At 34.5% G+C, this 21,598-nt stretch overlaps 1 protein-coding gene and 1 long non-coding RNA gene across 4 annotated transcripts in view; one reads left to right on the forward strand and one right to left on the reverse strand.

The window, feature by feature from the left end:
• Positions 1 to 21,598, forward strand: part of ARAP2 (ArfGAP with RhoGAP domain, ankyrin repeat and PH domain 2) — a 190,175-nt gene that overhangs the window by 109,985 nt on the left and 58,592 nt on the right. For all 3 annotated transcript variants that reach the window (XM_077758955.1, XM_077758957.1, XM_077758956.1), the window contains exons 20-22: positions 11,525 to 11,688; positions 15,811 to 16,023; positions 19,274 to 19,379. In XM_077758955.1, the coding sequence (XP_077615081.1) occupies positions 11,525 to 11,688; positions 15,811 to 16,023; positions 19,274 to 19,379 (483 nt within the window). The remainder of the gene's footprint in view (positions 1 to 11,524; positions 11,689 to 15,810; positions 16,024 to 19,273; positions 19,380 to 21,598) is intronic.
• LOC144227332 (uncharacterized) overlaps positions 1 to 21,598 on the reverse strand; it is a 132,618-nt gene that overhangs the window by 32,025 nt on the left and 78,995 nt on the right. The gene's annotated exons all lie outside the window — the stretch shown is intronic.

Consider the following 21,598-nt stretch of genomic DNA (forward strand, 5'->3'; position numbering starts at 1 on the left):
TTTTGAAAACTATCAAAACTGAAGCACAGAGAAGAAAAAGACTAAGATCAACAAACTCAGTGACCAGTGGGGCGTATCAAGCAGTCTCATGTAAATGTACTTAGAATCCCAAAACTTGAGAAGAGAAAGAAGTCCAAAAATCTTTATAGAATTATGGGCAAATATATGAATTTGATAAAAACTGTGAGCTGCATATGTACTAAGATCAACATACCTCAAGCATGATAGAGACAAACCAGCCATATCAAGAGATACAACGTAATTAAATTTCTGCAAACCATTGTGAGGAAAAAAAAATTGAGTGCTGAGAGAAAAAAAGCATTAAGTTTAGGTGACAAAGATACGGATGTCTCATCAGAAACCGTGCAAGCCAGAAGACAATTTATTAAAGTCTTTTTTGGAGAAAAACAAACAGCATTTTAAAAAATCTGACAAAATAAGCAGACTAGCAGCTGTTAACCTAAAATATTAAATTTAGCAAAAAAATATCTTTCAGAAATGAAAACAAAAGTTGTTTTGTTTTAAAGAGAAAGAGAATGTGAGTAAGGGAAGGGGTAGAAGGAGAGGGAGACAGAAAATACTAAGAAGGTTCCATGCCCAGCGTGAAGCCCAACATGGGGCTCGATCCCCAGACTGTGAGATCATGACCTGAGCTGAAATTGAGAGTTGGATGCTAAGCCACCCAGGTGCCGTAAAGTAAACTACTTTTGACCAAACAAAGATTGATTTATGTGTACGATATTCTATTTTTCAGTCATATTTATGGGGTATGGTTGGCTTTTAGTTGTGTTTTAAATTCTTTATTTTTTTATGCAGTCAAATTTATTGATTTTATTTGTGAAGACAGTCTGGTTTTTATCAGTAGACCAGGCTCAAATGTGATAGGTAAACTTTGTGGCTTTTATATTGCAGTTTTGAGAGAATTGTTTTTGTAAGTCCTGGGGCTTGGTTTCTAGGTCTTATTCTTGATTCATTATAGGATATAGGAATATTTCTTTATGTGACTTTGAAATGCCCTTTAAAATTTATGTTTGAGGAATGGAAAATTAGAACTCTATTACCAAGTTCTTCAAAGTAACTTTTCAGATTTTCAAGATGTAAATTACTTTGGAACCTAGAAATGTAAAAACATTGTTTGATATTAGTTGGAATTAAAAAGTTGGCCAGGATTTGTGTTGAAAATGTCTTTTGATGCTTCATTCCATGTACACTGAGTTTAGATAAGCATCACAGAGGAAAGTTGTTGAACTGATGCTATTAAATGTCACATATCTACTTCAGTGGATGCTATATTTTAGGATTCAGTCTTTGACAAGTTGACTCAGGAGCTAACTTGTCATTACTTGTTCTACCCGTCACTAGTTCACAAGGAGACAGCTAAACTTGTCATCCTGGGATTTCTTCTGACTAGAAAGAAAATTTAAGTTTGAAATGTGCACAGTTGATGGCAGAATTACACTGGTATTGAAGAAAGGTTGTTGCATTTTGGATTTCTTTCCTTGATTGCTGAAATAACTCATCCATGGCACTTGTTTGTTAATAAGCAAACAGTGCCAAATATTCTGTAAATATTTTGGGTTTATCAGTAAAAACAATATGTAAGTATGAATCAAAGAAAATTAAAGTTCTCTCTTTACCTAAACTCTTGAATTTAGCAAATCATAATTTTGATTGTCTACATAATGTATTGGCATATTTCTCAGGAAAGTTACCCAAGTTGTATAATTTCAGTTAGACAAATACACCCACCAATAGAATGCTTTTGAGCCTAAGATGATGTAAAGTAAACGAAAAGGCTAAATATAAATAAAGCATGTCAGCAATACTATAGCCAGCGTTCGGTTTCTTCAAAAAAAAATTATAGAAACAGGAGGTCATGGCTGCTGTGGTGCTGTGGAATATAAAAACAATAGACACAGACGTCAGGAAGCAAGAGATGAAGATTACAGGCATGGATGTCAGGGAAGAAATAGTAGTTGTAGCAAGTTCAGAAGATGTTAGAAGTGTGTGTAAGATGCTGGTAGCTTTATCTTCTTAGAGAAACATTTATAGAAAAGAAACTAGAGGGAATAAAGGAGGATTTTTATTTGCTTTCTAAATTAGGGCCAGTGAATTATCAGGAATGTAAAAGGTGACACCCCCCCCCTCCCAGAATAAAATACAATAAAACAGTAACCTAGTGTTTATGCAACTCATTTCTTTCTCTCTAGGTCGAGTCTAAAAGAGCCCCATCAGAGTTTGAAATCAAGATTAAATAGTTTTACTGTGGTATAAATATACTTTTAAATACATCATGATTACTTTTAACTTGTTTCAAATCAAGTTTTATATCTAGCAATAGGGTTTTTAAACTATTATATACCACTAAATGCTGTGCATTGTGCTAATGACTAGAAATCCAAAATGCTTTCTTCCTTGCGTGCCTGTGCAAAGTTTGGATTCTAACAGCAAAAACATTTATACAAAGAACAGATGTAATGGTGGGCAAATCAGCTCTTCAGAATTAGGAAGGGACACATACTAAGCATTAGGACATTAAGGATAGAGTGTCAAGGAAGGTTTCCTTGAGTACAGTTTGGGGAGCGTGGGAGTAGCCAGCCAAGTATTTATTGTAATAAGATATGAATGTTTTTGGGGCGCCTGGGTGGCTTAGTCGGTTAAGCGTCCGACTTTCGCTTAGGTCATGATCTCGCGGTTCGTGGGTTCGAGCCCCGCGTCGGGCTCTGTGCTGACTGCCAGCTCAGAGCCTGGAGCCTGTTTCAGTCTGTGACTCCCTCTCTCTCTGACCCTCCCCTGCTCACGCTGTCTCTCTCTCTCTCTCTCCTAGAAATAAATAAAACATTTAAAAAAAAAAAAAGATATGAATGTTTTTAAGTGTGTCTTTAGGATAATGGCAGAGTTGGAGGGGGAAACATGGGCCAGATATGAAGACCTTTTAATCCTGAAAAGTCCAGAGCTATGGAAGGGAAGTGATGAGGAAATGATGCCATCTGCTTTGCATTTATTTGTCAATTTATTTTAGTTCTTTTTAATTGAAGTATAATTGACAGGTAATGTTAGTTTCAGATATAGACATAGTAACCCAACATTTTTATATATTGTGAAGTGATCACCACAATAAATCTACCATTTGTCACTTTCCAAGATTATTACATATTAGTATAGTCCCTGTGCTGTATGTGGTGTCCCCATGTCTCATTTACTTTAACTGAAAGCTTGTACCTCTTATTTGTAGTTAGTTTGTACCCTTCCCCTGTTTTGTGCATCCCTTCACCCTTCTTCTCTCTGGCAACCACCAGATTATTCATTATATCTAGGAGTCAGTTTCTGTTTTGTTTCTTAGATCCCACGTATGAATGAAATCATATATTTGTCTTTCTCTGACATATTTCATTTAGCACAATACCTTCCCTTCCCTTCCCTTCCCCTTCCCCTTCCCCTTCCCCTCCCCCTTTCCNTTGTACCCTTCCCCTGTTTTGTGCATCCCTTCACCCTTCTTCTCTCTGGCAACCACCAGATTATTCATTATATCTAGGAGTCAGTTTCTGTTTTGTTTCTTAGATCCCACGTATGAATGAAATCATATATTTGTCTTTCTCTGACATATTTCATTTAGCACAATACCTTCCCTTCCCTTCCCTTCCCCTTCCCCTTCCCCTTCCCCTCCCCTTCCCCTCCTCAGAAGTGAAATTGCTGGATTGTGTGGCATTTCTATTTTTAATTTTTTGAGGAATCTCCATACTGTTTTCCACAGTGGCTGTACTGTTTTGCATTTCTGTCAAATGTGCATGAGGGTTCCTTTTGTTTTTGTTTGTTTTTTTTTCATATCCTCATCAGTACTTGCTGTTTCCTCTCTTATTGATACTTTCCATTCTGACACACGTGAGGTGATATCTCATTGTGGTTTTGATTTGCATTTCCCTGATGATGCATGATGTTGAACATCTTTTCATGTGTCTGTTGGCCATCTGAATGACTTCCTTGTAGAAATGTCTTTCAGGTCTTCTGCCAGTGTTTTAACTGGATTGTTTGTTTTCCCTGAGTTGTGTGGATATTAACCTCTTGTTGGTTATATAATTTGCAGGTTGTCTTTTCATTTTGTTGATGGTTTCCTTTGCTGTACAAAAGCATTTTAGTTTGAAGTGTTCCCATTTGTTTATTTTTGCTTTTGTTGCATCTTGCCTGAGGAGACAGATCCAAAGAAATACTGCTATGACCATTCTCCAAGAGCTTACTTTTTAAAATTTTTTTCTATTAGTTTTATGCTTTCTGGTCTTAGATATAATTCTTTAATCTATTTTGAGGTTTGTTTGGTTTTTGTTTATAGTATAAGAAAGTGGTCCCATGTCATTCTTTTGCATGTAGTTTTCCCAATACCATTTATTGAAGAGCTCGATTATATGTTTTTGCCTCCTTTATTGAAGATTAATTAACCATATAAACATGGGTTTATTTCTGGACTCTCTATTTTGTTCCATTGATCCACATGTCTTTTTTTAATACCTGCAATTTACTGTTTTGATTACTGTAGCTTTAGACTATAGTTAGAATATGTGGAGTGTGGTACTTCTAGTTTTGTTCTCCTTCTCAAGATTGCTTTTGCTAGGGGCGCCTGGGTGGCTCAGTTGGTTGAGCATCCGGCTTCGGCTCAGGTTTGATCTCACCGTGGGTGGATTCAAGCCCTGTGTCGGACTCTGTGCTGACAGCTCGGAGCCTGGATCCTGCTTCAGATTCTATGTCTCTTTCTCTCTGCCCCTCCCCCACTCACCTGCTATCTCTCTCTCAAAAATGAATAAATGTTAACAAATTTTTTTCTTAAAAGATTGCTTTTGCTATTCAGGGTCTTTTGGGATCCATATAAATTTTAGTATTTTTTCTAAATCTGGAAAAAATGCCATTGATATTTTGATAGGGATTGCATTAAATCTGTAAATTGCTTTGTATAGAATGGACATTTTAATAGTATTAATTCTTTCAATCTTTGAGCATGGTATATATATTTCCATTTATTTTATTTTATTTTTTTCCTGTTTTTTTAAAATAGTTTATTGTCAAGTTGGTTTCCATATAACACCCAGTGCTCATCCCCACAAGTGCCCTCCTCCATGCCCATCTCCCCCCTCCCCCCCACACCCATCAGTCCTCAGTTTGTTCTCAGCATTCAAGAGTCTCTCATGGTTTGCCTCTCTCCCTCTCCCCCACTATTTCCCCCCTTCTTCTCCCCCACGGTCCTCCGTTAAGTTCCTCCTAATCCTCCTATACATGCAAACATAGGGTATTTGTCCTTCTCTGCCTGACTTATTTCGCTCAGCATAACACCCTCAAGGTCCATCCATGTTGCTACACATGGCCAGATTTCATTGTTTCTCATTGCCATGTAGTATTCCATCGTATAGATAACCACATCTTCTTGATCCATTCGTCCGTTAATGGACACTTAGGGTCTTTCCATGTTTTGGCTATTGTTGAGAGTGCTGCTATGAACACTAGGGTACATGTGCCCCTATGCATCAGCACTCCTGTATCCCTCAAAAAATTAACAATAGAACTCCCCTATGACCCAGCAATAGCACTTATCATTTAGTCATGTCATATTCAGTTTCTTTCATCACTGGCTTAGAGTTTTCAAAATACAGGTCTTTCACTTATTTGCTTTAATTTATTCTTAGGTGTTTTATTATTTTTGATGTAATTGTACATGGTATTGTTTTCTCAATTTCTTGTTCTCATGATTCATTCATAGTGTATAGAAATGCTCAGATTTCTGAATACAAATTCCATATCTTCCAACTTTACTAATCTTTTTTTTTTTAATGGAGTCTTTAGGATTTTATATACATAGTAATATCATGTCATCTATAGCGACAGTTTTACTTCTTTGATTTGGATACCTTTTATTTTTCTGGTCTGATTGCTATGGCTCAGGCTTCTAAATACTATTTTGAATAAAAGTGGTGAGAGAATTCTTGTCTTACACATTATATTAGAGCAAAATCTTTTATCTTTTCACCAGTTGAGTATGATGCTAGCTTGGGTTTGTTATTAATAGCCTTTATGTTGAGGTATATTCCCTTTAAATTGACTATGTTCAGAGTTTTTTTTTTTCTTTATCTTTAATGGATGTTGAATTTTGTTAAGTGCTTTTTCTGCATTTATAGAGATGATTGCTATTGTTTGTATTCTTCCATTTGTTAATGTGTGTCACACTGATTGATTTGCAGATATCAAGCTGTCCTTGCATACCTAGAATAAATCCTACTTGATCATGGTGAATGATCCTTTTAATTGTTTTTGAATTCAGTTTTATAATATTTTGTTGAGGATTTTTGCATCAAAGTTCATCATCAATGTTGATGACAAGGTATTCTGGCCTTGTAGAATGAATTTGGAAGTATTCCTTTTTTGCGGTGGGGGGGAATAGTTTGAGAAGGATGCATATAAACTTTTTTTAAATGTTTGGTAGAGTTCACCTGTGAAACCATTTGGTCTTGGGCTTTTGTTTGTTGGGAGTTTTTATGATTACTGAGATTAACTTTTGTAATTAAGTAATGGGTCTGTTCAAATTTTCTGTTTCTTATTTAGTCTTGGAGACTGTACATTTCTTGGAATTTATTTATCTAGGTTTTTCAGTTTGTTGGCATATAATTTTGTGTAGTATTCTCTTATAAGCCTTTGTATTTCTGTGTTATCTGTTGTAACTTTTCTTTCAATTTTGATTGTATTTATTTGAGTCCTCCTGCTTTTTTATTCTTAATGAGTCTGGCTAAACATTTATCAGTGTTGTTTATCTTTTCAAAGAACTGGCTCTTAGTTTCATTTATTATTCTTATTTTTAGTTTTTATATCATTTATTTCCATTCTGATCTTTATCATTTTCTTTTTCTATTAACATTGGGCTTTGTTTATTCTTATATTTCTAGTTCCTTTAGGTGTAGTTAGATTGCTTACTTGAGATTTTTTCTTATTTCTTGAAGTAGACCTGTATCACTACAAACTACCTTTTTATAACTGCTTTTGGTTTTGAGTTACAGATTTTTAACTGTTGTGTTTATATTTTCATTTGTCTTCATATTTTTTTTAGTTTCCTTTTTGATTTCATCATTAATCCTTTGGTTGTTTAGTAGCATGTTGTTTAGCCTCTGTGTTTGCATTTTCACCAGTTTTCATGTTGTAATTTTTTTCTAGTTTTATACCACTGTGGTTGGTAAGGATGCCTGAAATGGTTTGTCTTCTTAAATTTATTGAGACTTGTTTTGTAACCTAACATGTGATCTGTCCTGAAGAATGTGCACTTGAAAAGAATATTTACTCTGCTGTTTCTGAGTGGAATGTCCTATGTATATTTATTTTTTTATTATATTTTAGTCAATATACAGTGAAGTATTGATTTCAGAAGTAGAGTTTAGTGACTTATCACTTCCATACAACACCCAGTGCTCATCACAAGTGGCCTTCTTAATGCCTATGTTTATATCTGTTAAGTACATCTTCTGTAACATGTTGTTTAAGGCCCATGTGTCTTATTGATCTTGTGTCTGGATGATGTATTCATTGATTTATGTGGGATATTAAAGTCCCTTACTATTATTTATTACTGTCAATGTATTACTCTCAATTTATTACTGTCAATTTCTCCCTTATGTCTTAATGTTTGCTTCTTACAGTTAGGTATCCGTATGTGGGTGCAGCGATATTTAAAAGTGTTATATCCTCTTGTTGAATTGATCCTTTTATCATTATGTAATGTTTTTTTTCTTTGTCCCTTGTTACTTTTTTTTGTTTTAAGGTTTTGTCTAAGATAAGTATTGGTGCTCCAGCTTTCTTTTTATTTCCATTTTCATAGCATATCTTTTTCCATGCCTTCACTTTTTGTGTATCCTTAGATCTGAGGTGGGTCTCTTGTAGGCAGCATGTAGATAGGTCTTTTTAAAAATCCATTCACCACCACCCCCTTGCCGATTGGAATATTTAGTTCTTTTAATTTGATGTTATTATTGATAGATAGGCACCTATGCCATTTTGTTCATTATTTTCTGTTTGTTGTTGTTTGTAGGTTTTTTTATAGTTTTTTGGCGTTCCTTCTTTTGCTCTCTTCCTTTATGATTTGATGACATTTCCTAGTATTAAGTTCATATTCCTTTTTCTTTCATTTTTGTACACCTATTATAGATATTTGGTTTGTGGTTTCCTTGAGGTTCATATCTTTGGTATATAGTAGTTTGTTTTAAGTTAATGGTCGCTTAAGTTCAAGGATTTACTAAAAGCACTGCATTTTAACTGCCCCCTCCTGACATATTTTATGTTCTTGACATCACGTTTTGCACATTATTATTTTGTGTATCCTTTGACCAAGTATGTAGTCCTAGGTGATTTACTAGTTTTGTCTTTTAAACTGCATTCAACAACCTACATAGATACATTCTAGCTATGTAAGTTTTTGATCTACTTCCTTTATGGTATGTTTACCATTACCAATGAGATTTTTTTTCTTTTATAGGTTTTAATTTCTAGTTAGGGCCTTTTCTTTTCTGTTTAAAGAGGTTCCTATAACATTTCTTATAAGGCTGGTTTGGTTTTGATGAATTCCTTTAGCTTTTCCTAATCTGGGAAACTTCTTATCTCTCCATTAATTCAGAATGATAATATTGCTGGGTATAGAGTATTCTTGGTTGTAATTTTTTTTTTTTTCCTTTCAGCACTTTGAATATATCATGTTACTCCCTTCTTTAAAGTTTCTGTTATAAAATCAGCTCCTGGGGCGCTTGGATGGCTCATTTGATTTGAGTGTCCGATTCTGGATTTTGTCTCAGGGTTGTGGGATCCAGCCCCACTTTGGGCTCTGAGCTGAGGGAGGAGCCCTGGAGCCTGCTTATGATTCTCTCTGTCTCTTTTCTTGTCTCCCTTCATTCCTCCCTCCCTCCCCCTCCCCCTATACTCCCCAGCTTGTGCTTGTTCTCTCTCAAAAAAAAATTAATTAAAAAATTAATAGAATCAGCTGATAGTCTTGAGGGGGTTCTCTTGCCACTTTTAAGATTCTCTATTTAATTCTTGACACTAGTTGTAATGTATCTTGGCATGGGTCTCTTTGGGTTCATGTTATTTTGGGATTTCTGTTCCTGGGCTGGAAGTCTTTTTCCTTCACCAGGTTAGGGAAGTTTTCAGGCATTATTTCTTCAAATAGATTTTCTGTCCCTTTTGCTCTTCTTTTTTTCCTCCTTCTGGGACCCCTACTATGCAAGTGATTGTTTACTTGATGTTGTCCCAGTTGCCCCCTAACCTATGCTCATTTTTAAATCACTTTTCCTTTTTGCTGTTCTGATTGGGTGATTTCCCTGGTCCTCCATTCTACATTGATCCATTCTTCTGCATCATTTAATATGTTGATTCCTTCTAGTACTTTTTATTTCAGTTATTGTATTCCTCAGCTCTAATCAATTCTTTTTTATATTTTCCATCTCTTTATTGAAGTTCTCACTACGTTCATCCATTCTTCCTTTGAATTTTAGTGAACATCTTTATGATCATGACTTTGAGCCTTTCGGGTCCAGAGTGTTATTCAAAGCTCTTGTTTCCTTGTTTATTTTCTGTTTAGATTATTTGTCAATTGATGTGAGGTATTAAAATCCCTACTGTTATTATATTATTGTCACTTCCTTTATGTTATTAATTGTTTTATATATCTGGATACTTCCACATTGGGGGCATAAATAATTACAGTTGTTAGATCTTGTTGGATTGTCCCATTTATTATGATATAGTGCCCCTCTTTATGTCTTGTTATAGTCTTTGTTTTCAAGTCTAGTTTGTCTAATGTAAGTATTGGTACTCCAGCTTTCTTTTGACGTCTGTTTGTGTGATAAATGTTTCTCCATCCCCTTACTTTCCATCTGCAGGTATCTTTAAGTCCAAAGTGAGTCTCTTGTAGGCAGTATAATGATGGGTCTTACATTTTTATCCGTTCTGACACCCTGTGTTTTTAGATTGGAGTGTTTACTCCATTTCCATTGAAAGTAATTACTGATCGATATGTATTTATTGCCATTTGATTACTTTTTTGTTGTGGTTTCTGGAGATTTTCTCAGATCCTTTCGTGTCTTTGTCATTTTTGGTCTTTGCTTTCCACTCTAAGAGTCCCCTTTAATATTTCTTGCAAAAAGCTAGTTTAGTGATATGATCACTACTTTGAACTCTTTATGTGGTGGATTGCTTCTCTCTCTTTCCTTTAGTTCTTTTTCTGAGATATTTTTGTTGTTGTTGTTCTTTCATTAGGAATATATTCCTCTGTCTCCTTATTTTGACTAACTCCCTGTTTTCTGTGTATTATGTCAGTTACATCTCCCAGTCTTAATGGATATTAGTTTTGCATATTAGATCATCCTCAAAGCCCGGAGGAGTGGGTATTAGAGATGTGAAGAAGTGGGAAAGGAAGCTTATTAGGAGACATTTTAGTGACCTTAAGAAAGAAGCATTGTAAAGACTTGAAATTAGACAATGTCAGAATGAAGAGGAGGCAGAGTATATATATATCCAAGAATGGGAATCAACAGAATTCATGTGGCAGTAATGTGGTTTGGGTGGAGGCAGAAAGCAGAGCCAATCTAAAATTAATTAATCCCATATTTCTGGTGAGATCAGTGGAGGATTTTAGTACTAGTCTGACCTGAAGAAAGAGAAAGATTCAAGATAATAGTGACACAGTAAGATGAGAGTGTCCAAAAATTAATATTAATTAGTATTATTGTTTGCTATTTAGTTATTTAATATTACATTCATTGATCTTGAGGTAGGTACTATTATTTTCCTCATTTTGCCACTAAGGAAATTCAGGGCCAAAGAAGATTGATAACTTGTCCAAGATCACAAAGGAAATAAGTGTGGAGTGAAAAGTTGAGGTTGGGTGGTACTTACATTTTCCACTCTCTTGACTATTTCATGCTCTTTTCAATCACATGGAGATCTGATCTGTGAGATAAAATTATAATCTGGAAATGGGATTTGAGAATTGAGGGATGAAACCACTCGCCTGAATGACAGGTCTCTGCAGAGTCCTTGGAGTTCATGTAAGTGCACTAAGGTTCACAGGAGGAAATGACTTGTGTAGGAATTGAGTAACCAGAAAGATAGGAAGAAAATCCAGGAATAATTATATTATAAAAACCAAAATGAATTTTTTTCCTTTGTAAGAAGTGAAATCATCAACAGTTCTAAAATCTTGAAAAAAGTAGCCATAAAATCTAGTCACCCATGATGCTTGCCAGAATAGTTTCAATTCACTTATTCAGAAACAAAATAAAATGGGTCAGAAAATGAAGGGAGGTAAGAGCATGAATTCAGAGAACTTTCCTACACTTCATGGGGAGCTGTCACTGTACAGATAAGAGAGATCAAATGGAAGGTAGTGGTAGATGGATAGTTTTTCTTCTCATCGATGAGACAAGATCACATTTATTTGAATTTAAGGATAATCTATCTAGAAGTCTGAACTTAAAAAAATTATAATTTGAAATGCTTTTAAACTTTACAGAACATTATACATCCATGGGCATACCAAGTTGGATTTCACAGTCTGGCATACTGCAATTGAAAAAGCAGCAGGTACAGATGGTAATGCATTACCAGATCAGCAGCTCAGCAAAAATGACGTTCCCATTATTGTGAACAGCTGTATAGCATTTGTTACACAGTATGGTAAGTATTGCAGAGTTTTTATTCAACCCCCAGAACTCATAATATCATTCTTAGAGTTTTTTAAGTGGTTCCTCCATTGGACTGCATTAGAGCTCTTTATATTTATAAGTACATCAGTGAAAAATAAAAATGTAGTCACCGTTCAGCCAAATGCCATTCCTTTTCCCAATAAAATTTAAATTGCACAACGTACTTTTACATTTTCTTCTTCTTTTACATGAATAAAAAAATTAAATGCCATATTGAAAGAATCTATGTTGCAAAATGTGTATTAAAAATAGGTTGAAGACTATATTTTTCAGGGGTTACAGGAGGTTACAGTAACGTCTAACAGAGTGCAGTGGGTTGCCTAAACATGTTTTGGAAATGATAAACTGTGGGACAGTATGTAAAAGAATTTTTTTGTTGACATGAGTTCAAAGTGTGTGTGTGTATTTATTTCTTTCAACATGCTATTATTCAGATGTTTATATTAAGAATCATGGTTATTGTAATAGTTTTTACTTAATTTTAACAGTTTTATGAATAATTTGCAAATAAAAAACAATTGGTTGACGTACACATGGGCTAGTTTCATTTTAAAATAATATGCTATAATAGTAAAGTATTCCTTGATTCTTGTTTATTTTCAAATTTGAATTCCTCAGATTCCTTCTGTTACATAACTCTTCAGTACTCTAAAAGGTAGAAAATTGAAAACTATACTTTAAATATAAAAATGTTTTCTACCTTTAAATCTGTAGGTAAGTGTCATTGATTTAGATTACAAGCATGGAAAAGAGTAAAATGATTGATCTTGTATTTGGGAAGGTAATTAACCTTTTTTTTCCTTCTTCTCTTAATGTTAGAAGTGTCCTTGGGTGTTTTTAATTTAAAAAGAAGGTGTAATCAGTGAGAGAGCTGCAGTAAAACATTGTGTTATTAGTTCGTTACTTATTTATTGTCTGTTGTGTGCTAGCCATTGATCTTGGTACTGGAAATACAGCAGTGGGAGTACAAAATAAAGACAAAACCATGAATCATAGGTTTCACTAGTGAGTACTGACAACAAACTGCTATGAGCCAAATGTTAGAAATAACAAAGGCTATGAAGAAAATAATTTTTAGAAATTAAATTTATAATATGTATATATTAATCTGTTTCCTTCGGGGGAGAGTGCCATTTTAAGTATGTTGCTTATTTCATGTGTAATTCAAGTTTAATTATTAGTATTCAGATTCACTGAGTTTGAACTATATATCTTTGAATTATATACTGTAAATACGCAGTCACATTATGTGGCGGTTACTCTGTGAAACTCATGATAATATGTTTTTATTTTTCTTATCAAGGTAATCATCTGCTTATTTGAAAATGGTAGAGGAAGGTTATCATCTTCATTTATTAGTCATTCAGTATTAGCACACTTGAATTTCATTGGTTTAAATGAATTGCACACGTATTATGTTTTAGCAAGAGCATAACCTCATTGGGAATTTTCACATCATGTTAGTTTCCTAATAGCATAGGGTCTTTCTTATGCTGAGAAATGATTAAAATAACTCTGCTAGCTCCGGTGTATTCAATTTAAGGATTCTCTAGGGAAATCAGAAATTTCTTTGTGGTGTTTCTTTGAATTTAAAATCATTAAGCATTAGATTGTTTTCAGCTAAATTTCATACATTAAAACTACTTTGTAACTGTGGCACAAGGTACATTAACTTGCATATTAAAGTAATAAAGCCAGTGAAAGACTTTGTTTTGTTTTGTTTTTAATGAGCAGAATAGGGGAAAACCCTGATGTTACCAGCATGTATAGTAGGGAGGATATAATACACACTTAGAAAATGCTCAGTGATTAATAGAATGAAGATGGCTGACTCAGAGCCTTTACAAGTCACAATTATTTTGAACTTCCTGACCTTTGTATTAAAATCAGAAGGCTAATTTTAATGTTCATGGTGTTAAGATTTGAACTTGACCAAGTTCACTGTCAGATTTTTAGAGTTTTAACTTATTTTAATGAGTTATAATAGTTAGTTCTTGGGAGTTATTTTAATTTATGTCAACAAAATTATGCATGCAATTAATTATTTGAGTAGTAGCTTTTAGAAATTCATTCAACTAGGAATATAACTTAAGATCATAAAATTAGTCACAGGTTTTTTTTTGTAGATATTGCTTATTCTTGCATTAAATGATCATTTATCAAGTGCTTCCTAAGTTCTAGTCATGGCAGGGTTACTGTACACAGAGAGCAAGACGTGATCCTTACTTTCTAGCTTTTTACAGATTTGTGAATCAAAGATGTTTAAACAGCTAGGCAGTTACATCTCAGGTGTACAAAATTCTATGGTAGAGAGGTTCAGGAATTCGTACAAGAGAGCTTCATGAGTGAGATGTGCTTACCATAAGTCTTAAGAGAAAATAGGAGGTAGTTAGGAGAAGAAGGGAATTGGGATTCTTGGAGGAGGATCAGTGTGTGTTCACGTATGGAGTCATGAAGGAGGTTGTCTATTGAGGGCCCTTTTGTAGTTCAATGTGGCCAGAGCTTTGCATGAGAAGAATGGTAGATAAGAGGCAGGAGGGTTATGCCTATTTGTGTAGAATATTAAATATTGTAATAAATCCTCAAACTTGTCCTCTGGGCAGTGAGAGGGCAGTATCCAGATTTTTAAGCATGTTGATGACCCCAACAGACCTGTATCTCAGATCAAGCTGTTATCAATGTTGAGAAGGACTGGAAGGCTACAGGAGAAAAGGGGCAGGGAGTTGTGACAGTGGAGTGAGGAATTGAGGGTAAAAAATAACAGCACATGGTATAGAAAGAAGGGTACAGTTTCAGAGTAAGGTTATGATGAAAACATATGTGGCTTTTTAATATTGTAAGCGAGAAAGAAAAGTTCTGACTTATAAAGGACCGAGGAGAAGAAGTGCCATGTATTGAGATACAGGGACAAGATAAAGAGCATACTGAGATTGGCAGGTGAGATAGTGAATGGGGCAGGAGATTTAATTCCTTAGATTATTTTGAATTCTTCATGAGAATGGTATGAGCAAGTGTTGAATGTATATATATAAAGTATCTGTATATTGAAGTGTATTGTGTGTGTTTGACATCTTAGAAATGAAAACCTGGGTGAGAATGTATATGTAGTTGTTTAACGACTGGATGGGTGCACCCAGAGAATTTTGTAGGGGAGTAGGGAAGAGAAGAGAATTGAGGAAGGGTTTATGGAATCCTTAGTAATACTAGATGGTAGAATAAAGAGAGGACTGGAAGAGTAGTCATAGAGGAATGGGGGGAAAGATAGGAGATTATAATGTCATGAAAGTTGGACATTAAAAGAATTTTAGCAGGGATTCGTTTGGAGTGTCATACACTGCAGAGGATTCTCATTAGATAAAAACAGAAAAGCACCTAGAAAATGGGCTGTCATTCATATTCTTGCTGAAGATGATCCCAAAAGATACATAGAAGCAGGATTAGGGTTGAAGGATGAACAGAGGCATGAGATGGTAGGAAGAATAAATATAGGCAAGTCACCTGGGGTTTGGAAGGAAGTGAGACCAGAGACCTGGGAGGGGCAAGGGAGTACTTAAAAAATTTGTTTGTATCATCATCCTCACTCCTCTTCACTCCTTATCCTCTTTCTTATATGGAGCACTTGATGAATCAGTAACTTTGATAAGGAGATGATTCAGCTCTTTACCCAGAAGAAGGTGAAAGTGGGAACAGACAGAAATTAATATATAAATATGAGGGCAAAGGGTTAAGAAAATTTATACTAGAGCGCCTCACTTTTATCAGTGGAACTGGAGACAGGCTTGAATTCTGGAAGGCAAAGTAGACATAGGACACCTGTGGTAAAAGAACATTTGAAGAAACCATGAAGAACTGGGGTAAGAGTTGGCCAGGGGCTTGCTAAAAGCTTGCTAATAGCTGAAAAGTTTGATCACCATTTTAAGAACTAAACTTAGCGGGTGGGGGAACCTTTTTCTCCTCATGCATGTTTATATCAACTCTTGGAGAATGCTTTTGTCTGGCTCAATGTCCCAACGCGAAAGTCTCTATTTCTAAGGTATAAACGTAGATTTTTATTTTAGACTTTTTATAATGTAACTTTTTTTTTTAAACAAAGGTTTAGGATGCAAATATATCTATCAAAAGAATGGTGATCCTTTGCATATAAGTGAACTCCTGGAGAGTTTCAAAAAGGATGCAAGAAGCTTTAAATTGAGGGCTGGAAAACATCAGCTTGAAGATGTGACAGGAGTATTGAAAAACTTTCTCTCTGACATTGATGATGCACTCCTTACTAAGGAGCTCTATCCATATTGGATCTCCGCTTTAGGTAATACATATAATATAGCACATAATAACTGCTTACCTTCTCATCTGATAATTATATATCTAAAATATTTGGTAATCTGCAAATTTAATTGAAAGGAACAGTGTACCTAATGGTTTAGAACAGAAATTGTGTAGATATCAATAGCTGTTTATATCTACCTCAACAGAAATTTATAGTAATAATTGCTAAATAGTGTGTTAAAGTAAGTCTTGATATTCAGATTTTTTAATGTTTACTTTGCTTTAACCTTGAAAGTGTTATGGTTAAGTCTGTGTATGCTATTACTTTCTCCTTAAGATTAAAATGAAAGGTTTAATGTAAGATTGGTTTTATATGGTTTCCCTATCTGGCTCTTTACCTTTATCATTCATTTTACCTCTGTAGGGTACATAACAATATATTCTTTAAACTCTTTCTCTCTTCATTTTCCCTTCGTTAAAAAAAGAAAAGGCTTTGCTACACTGTAAGAACCTATTTAAGAAAGGACTCCAGAAAAGTAGTTTACTAAATCACTTGGGTCAAATTGATTCAGTAAAACCTACATTTACTTTCATTAATTCAAAATAACTCCTTTTACAAAAATATTACAACAATGAAGACTTTGGAATGTAAACATTACCTTTCATCCCATCTTTCTAATAGATGGAATTTCTTTCATTTTTACATCTCATTTTGTAGTCTTTGTCCTCATACCTATAATTTATATATAATCCTTCTTCTTAAACCACAAACATTTCATATATATCTATAATACTTCCAAAATGATTTTTAATCTTCATTTTTTCAATTAAAAATTTTTAAATTATTGAATTTTTTACCATAATTTACTAATATATTTCTTTTGTACATTCAGTCTGTTTTGAGATCTTTTTTGGGAAAGTGACCTTTGCATTTGATGATACAATATGCCTCTTTTGAGAATAGGCTTTTTCGGTGACAGTATTTGTTTAATCTCACACACAAATATGATATTTTAAGGGATTACTGTTGAAGTGATGTCATAAAACATCCACAGTTTGAAAAATTCTCCCAAGAATGACCCTTATTACTGTCAGCAAGAAGGGAGTGGTATTGTTACTAAAATAAAGCTTTTCATAATTTAACTACCAATTCAGAAGACTTTTATTTGCCTCCTGGTGTTTCTCAAATCAGTAGGTTCCACTCTAATCACAGAGAGTTGATTGCATAGTTATCTAGGATATAAAATATAGAATTAGATAATATATCACTTTAAGCCCAATTACCTTGCCACCCCCATTTTTGTTTTAAGATTCATTATAATTTTATAACTATGAAGTTACAGCATCTCTACTTTATAAGCATTAACAATTTGTCTTCATTGTAAAATGAGTTATCAAAAATTTGAGGCAAGTATACCTTTGCTCAATTGTCAGGTTCCAAGACAAAGATGTCTTTACTTTTGTCAGTCTACCAGGAGTAGGTAGTTGGTAAATAGTAGCAAGTGTAAAGAGGAATATGTTCACCTTTTACTTGGATGTGAATTCTTTGAAAATCTGGAGAAGGCTTTAGATGCTAGGTCAAATAGCCTTAAAGTTGTTTGCTTTTAGATCCAACATAGCTCACCCTAACTTGTCAGAGGTGCTGTATTTTGGATCTGACAAGGACAAACCAGAACTCTCTCGATGACCTCCTAGAAGGGCTCTCTTGGGTCCTGTGCACTGAGGCAAAGAATGCCTTACAGTGTCATACCACTTATATGATATATGATCTATTCTTCTTAGAACACCATTAAGTTGTCTGAAGTCTGTGGCTAGCTGAATAGTTCATTGTATTTTCTGTGTGACCTGAAATCTATCTTAAGTTTTACTTTCAAATTGCTTAAGCTTTATTTTGAAAATATCATCTATTTTATACTTACAAGATTTGTGAATATATGCTGTACTCGCATGACTTCTTGTTATAAATGTACTAGTATTAATAACATCTTATTAAATAAATACCATTACAGTTAGAAACTGGATGACAAGAGGATGTTTGCATTGTATTAGAGATGATGGGTAATTTTTAATTCACTTCCAGTATAGTCTTTGAATATAATTTTGTTGTTTTCCCCTCTTGCTTTTAGAGAGTCATCTATTAACAGAATTAAGTCAGTATGATCACGTTTACTTTTATAGGTCTTACATATAGACTAAAGCGGTACAAAGGAGCTACAGTTACAGTTTTGATTAGGAGTGTACTTCAAAACTGTGCCAGAGTTTCTTACTCCCCAGGGATCCTAATGCCCTTTACTAGTGACCGTGTACTTTTGAAGGATCATTAATGTGCTGTTGGCCCTCTGTGACTAGAATAGGTTGGGCTAAACAGAAAATGAAAAAGCCTTGTTTCCAAAGGTAGTTGGGAATTGTGAGTGAATATATAAGTGCAATCCCCTTGAGTTACAAAGTCAGCACAAGTTATTTATTTGAAGAATGGCCTTTTCTTTCCCCTATAAGCTATCAGGTTAGAGCAAACCACTTCACATCTTCTGGAGTCTAGAACTTTGGGGGTTCCTGGGTCTAGTTTCTCTAAGTATTTAACTTCTGGGGTTAGGAGGGTGGAACATAATTACCTCTCATCCTACTCTCTATAAATAACCGAGTTCTCTCAGTGACAATGACAGAGAGCCCATCCTTCTCTAAGTCTGTGTCCTAGTTATTAGGGCCTGCATATGACTTCCTCCACTGCCCCCTTACCTCTTCCAAAGATTTAGAGAGACCAGCTAGGGCTGGTCAAAGGCCCCTATACATGGATCTGCGGGGTAACACAGTCCATAGCTCTGAGATGGTTCATTAGTTTTGGTAAGATTTTTATAATTTCATAAGGGAAAAAAACCCCAGAAATGTCATTTGCAAATAACAGACTGAAATCTTCCCATGGACAAAGTTAAAATACTTTCAGTTTATCTCTCAATTTGTACTCGAATTTGAGTTATTAATTCAATATATTTCTATTAGATGAAGTTCAGTAGTCCATAAAGTAGAAGATAAAGTGCAGTGCATCCCTGGGTTTTGAGAGTGCTTCATTTTTAATTAGAAAGCATAAGAACTCTATCTTCTTGCCATGGAATGTCTATGTAAATGCCTTTCCAGAGTTATAGAAGCTTGAATATTTATTCTGTTGAAACTTGATTAGATCACTTAGTGAATTACAATAATGAATATTGTTTTAAAATACTGTTAAAAGGCAAATTTGTAATACAGACTATTAGATTAGGCCTAAAGTTATTTTGTTTGTTTTTAATCTCTAGATACTCAAGATGACAAGGAAAGAATTAAAAAGTATGGGGCATTTATACGTTCTCTTCCAGGGGTTAACCGAGCAACGTTGGCAGCTGTCATTGAACATCTTTACAGGTGGGTGGTTTCAGGAGCTTTTCCAGACATTTCAGACATGGCACTCTACAAGTCATTTCTTAAATTTAAAGTTCTATGGCCAACTTTCTATATTTGTGAATTATCCATCATACCTTAGAAATGGTTTCAGTCCACTGAAAAACTACTAGATCCGATACATGAATTCAGTAAGGTAGCAGGATCCAAAATTAATATACAGAAATCTGTTGGAATTTTATAGACTGATAATGAAGTAGCAGAAAGAAATTAAGAAAAAAGTCTCCTTTACAATTGCATTAAAGATAATAAAATACTTAGGAATAAACTTAACCAATGAGGTGAAAGGCTTATACTCCAAAAACTATTAAAAGAACACTGATGAAAGAAACTGAAGATGACACAAATAAATGGAAAAGTATACCACACACAGAGATTGGAAGAAGTAAATTGTTAGGATATCTATTCTACCTAAAGCAATCTACAATTTTAATGCAATCCATATCAAAATACCAACATAATTTTTTAAATGTTAAACATTATTTTTTAAATGTTAGGACAAATAATCCTAACATTTGTATGGAACTACAAAACATCCCAAGTAGCCAAAGCAATCTTGAGAAAGAGCAACAAAGCTGGAGGCATCACAATCCCAAATTTTAAGATACACTACAGAACTATAGTGATCAAAATCTTGTGGTACCAGCACAAAAATAGACACATAGGTCAGTGGAAGAGAATATAAAGTTCAGAAATAAACTCACACTTACATGGTTAATTAATGTACAACAAAGGAGGCAAGAATATAGTGGGGGGAAAAGCCATCTCTTAACTGGACAACCACATGCGAAAGACTGGAGCTGGACCACTTTTCTAACACCAGATACAAAAACAAAACAAAAACCAAACTCCCAAAACTGAAAATGGATTAAGTACCTAAATGTGAGACCCGAAACAGTATAAAACCTAAAAGAAGACCTAGACAGTAATTTCTTTGACATTGGCCTTAGAAACCTCTTTCTAGATCTGTCTCCTCAGGCAGAGGAAACAAAAGCAGAAGTAAATGATGGGGACTGCACCAAAATAAAACACTTTTGCAGAGCAGAAGAAACCATCAACAAAACAAGGCAGCCTGCTGAATGGGGGAAGATACTTGCAAATGATAGATCTGATAAATGGTTAATATTTCAAAGTACATAAAGAACTTCTACAAATCAACAACAGAGAAACAATCTGATTAAAAATGGGTGGAGGACCTGAATAGACATTTCTCCAAAGGCATATAGATTGCCAACAGACACGTGAAAAGATGCTCAACATCACTTTATAATCAGGGAAATGCAAATCAAAACTGTGAGATATCACCTTCTGCCAGTCAGAATGGCTATTATCCAAAAGATCGAAAACAGCAAGTGTTAGAAAGGATGTGGAGTAAAGGGAACCCTCCTACTCTATTCATGGGAATGTAAACTACTGCAGCCACTGTGGAAATAGTATGTATGCTCCTCAAAACATTAAAAATAGAGCTACCATAATTATTAATTTCACTACTGGGTATCTACCCAAGGAAAATGAAAGCACTAATTCTAAAAGATATATGCACCCCTATTTTATTGCAGCATTATTTACAATAACCAGGTTAGAAGCAATGTTAAGTGTCCATCAGTGAATGGATAAAGAAGTAGTGTGTACACACACACACACACACACACACACACACAGGAATATTACTCAGCCATAAAAAAGAACAAGGTTTTTGTCATTTGCAACAGCATGGCTGGACCTAGAAGATATTATACTAAGTGTAATAAATCGAACTGAGAAAGACAAATACCATATGGTTTCACTTATATATGGAATTTAGAAAAAACATGAACAAAGAAGGAAAACAAAGGAGACAAAAAAGCCAGATTCTTAAATACGGAGAACAAGGGGTTGCCAGAGAGGAGGTGGGTGATGAGCAGATGGGTGAAGAAAATGATTTTAAAATATAATTCCCAGCAAACTATCACTTTAGTGTTTCTTTCTGTAATTAAGACCCATTTCAGATAAATAGCATACTGGAAAATTTCTTAAATGATTTAGAAATAATCATGTACAGCATCCCGAAGTGAATACTGTATATAAGCACAAACTCTAAAACTTATTTAAGACAGAAGCTGGAGAAGAGAAGAAAGTCCAAAGACCAAAATTTCCTATCAGGAATCTGTGAACACAGTATTTTCTCATGATGAACTCTTCAT

The sequence above is a fragment of the Crocuta crocuta genome, unplaced genomic scaffold (assembly GCF_008692635.1).
Source record: "Crocuta crocuta isolate KB4526 unplaced genomic scaffold, BGI_CrCroc_1.0 scaffold223, whole genome shotgun sequence".
In the NCBI taxonomy this organism is placed as follows: Eukaryota; Metazoa; Chordata; class Mammalia; order Carnivora; family Hyaenidae; genus Crocuta; species Crocuta crocuta.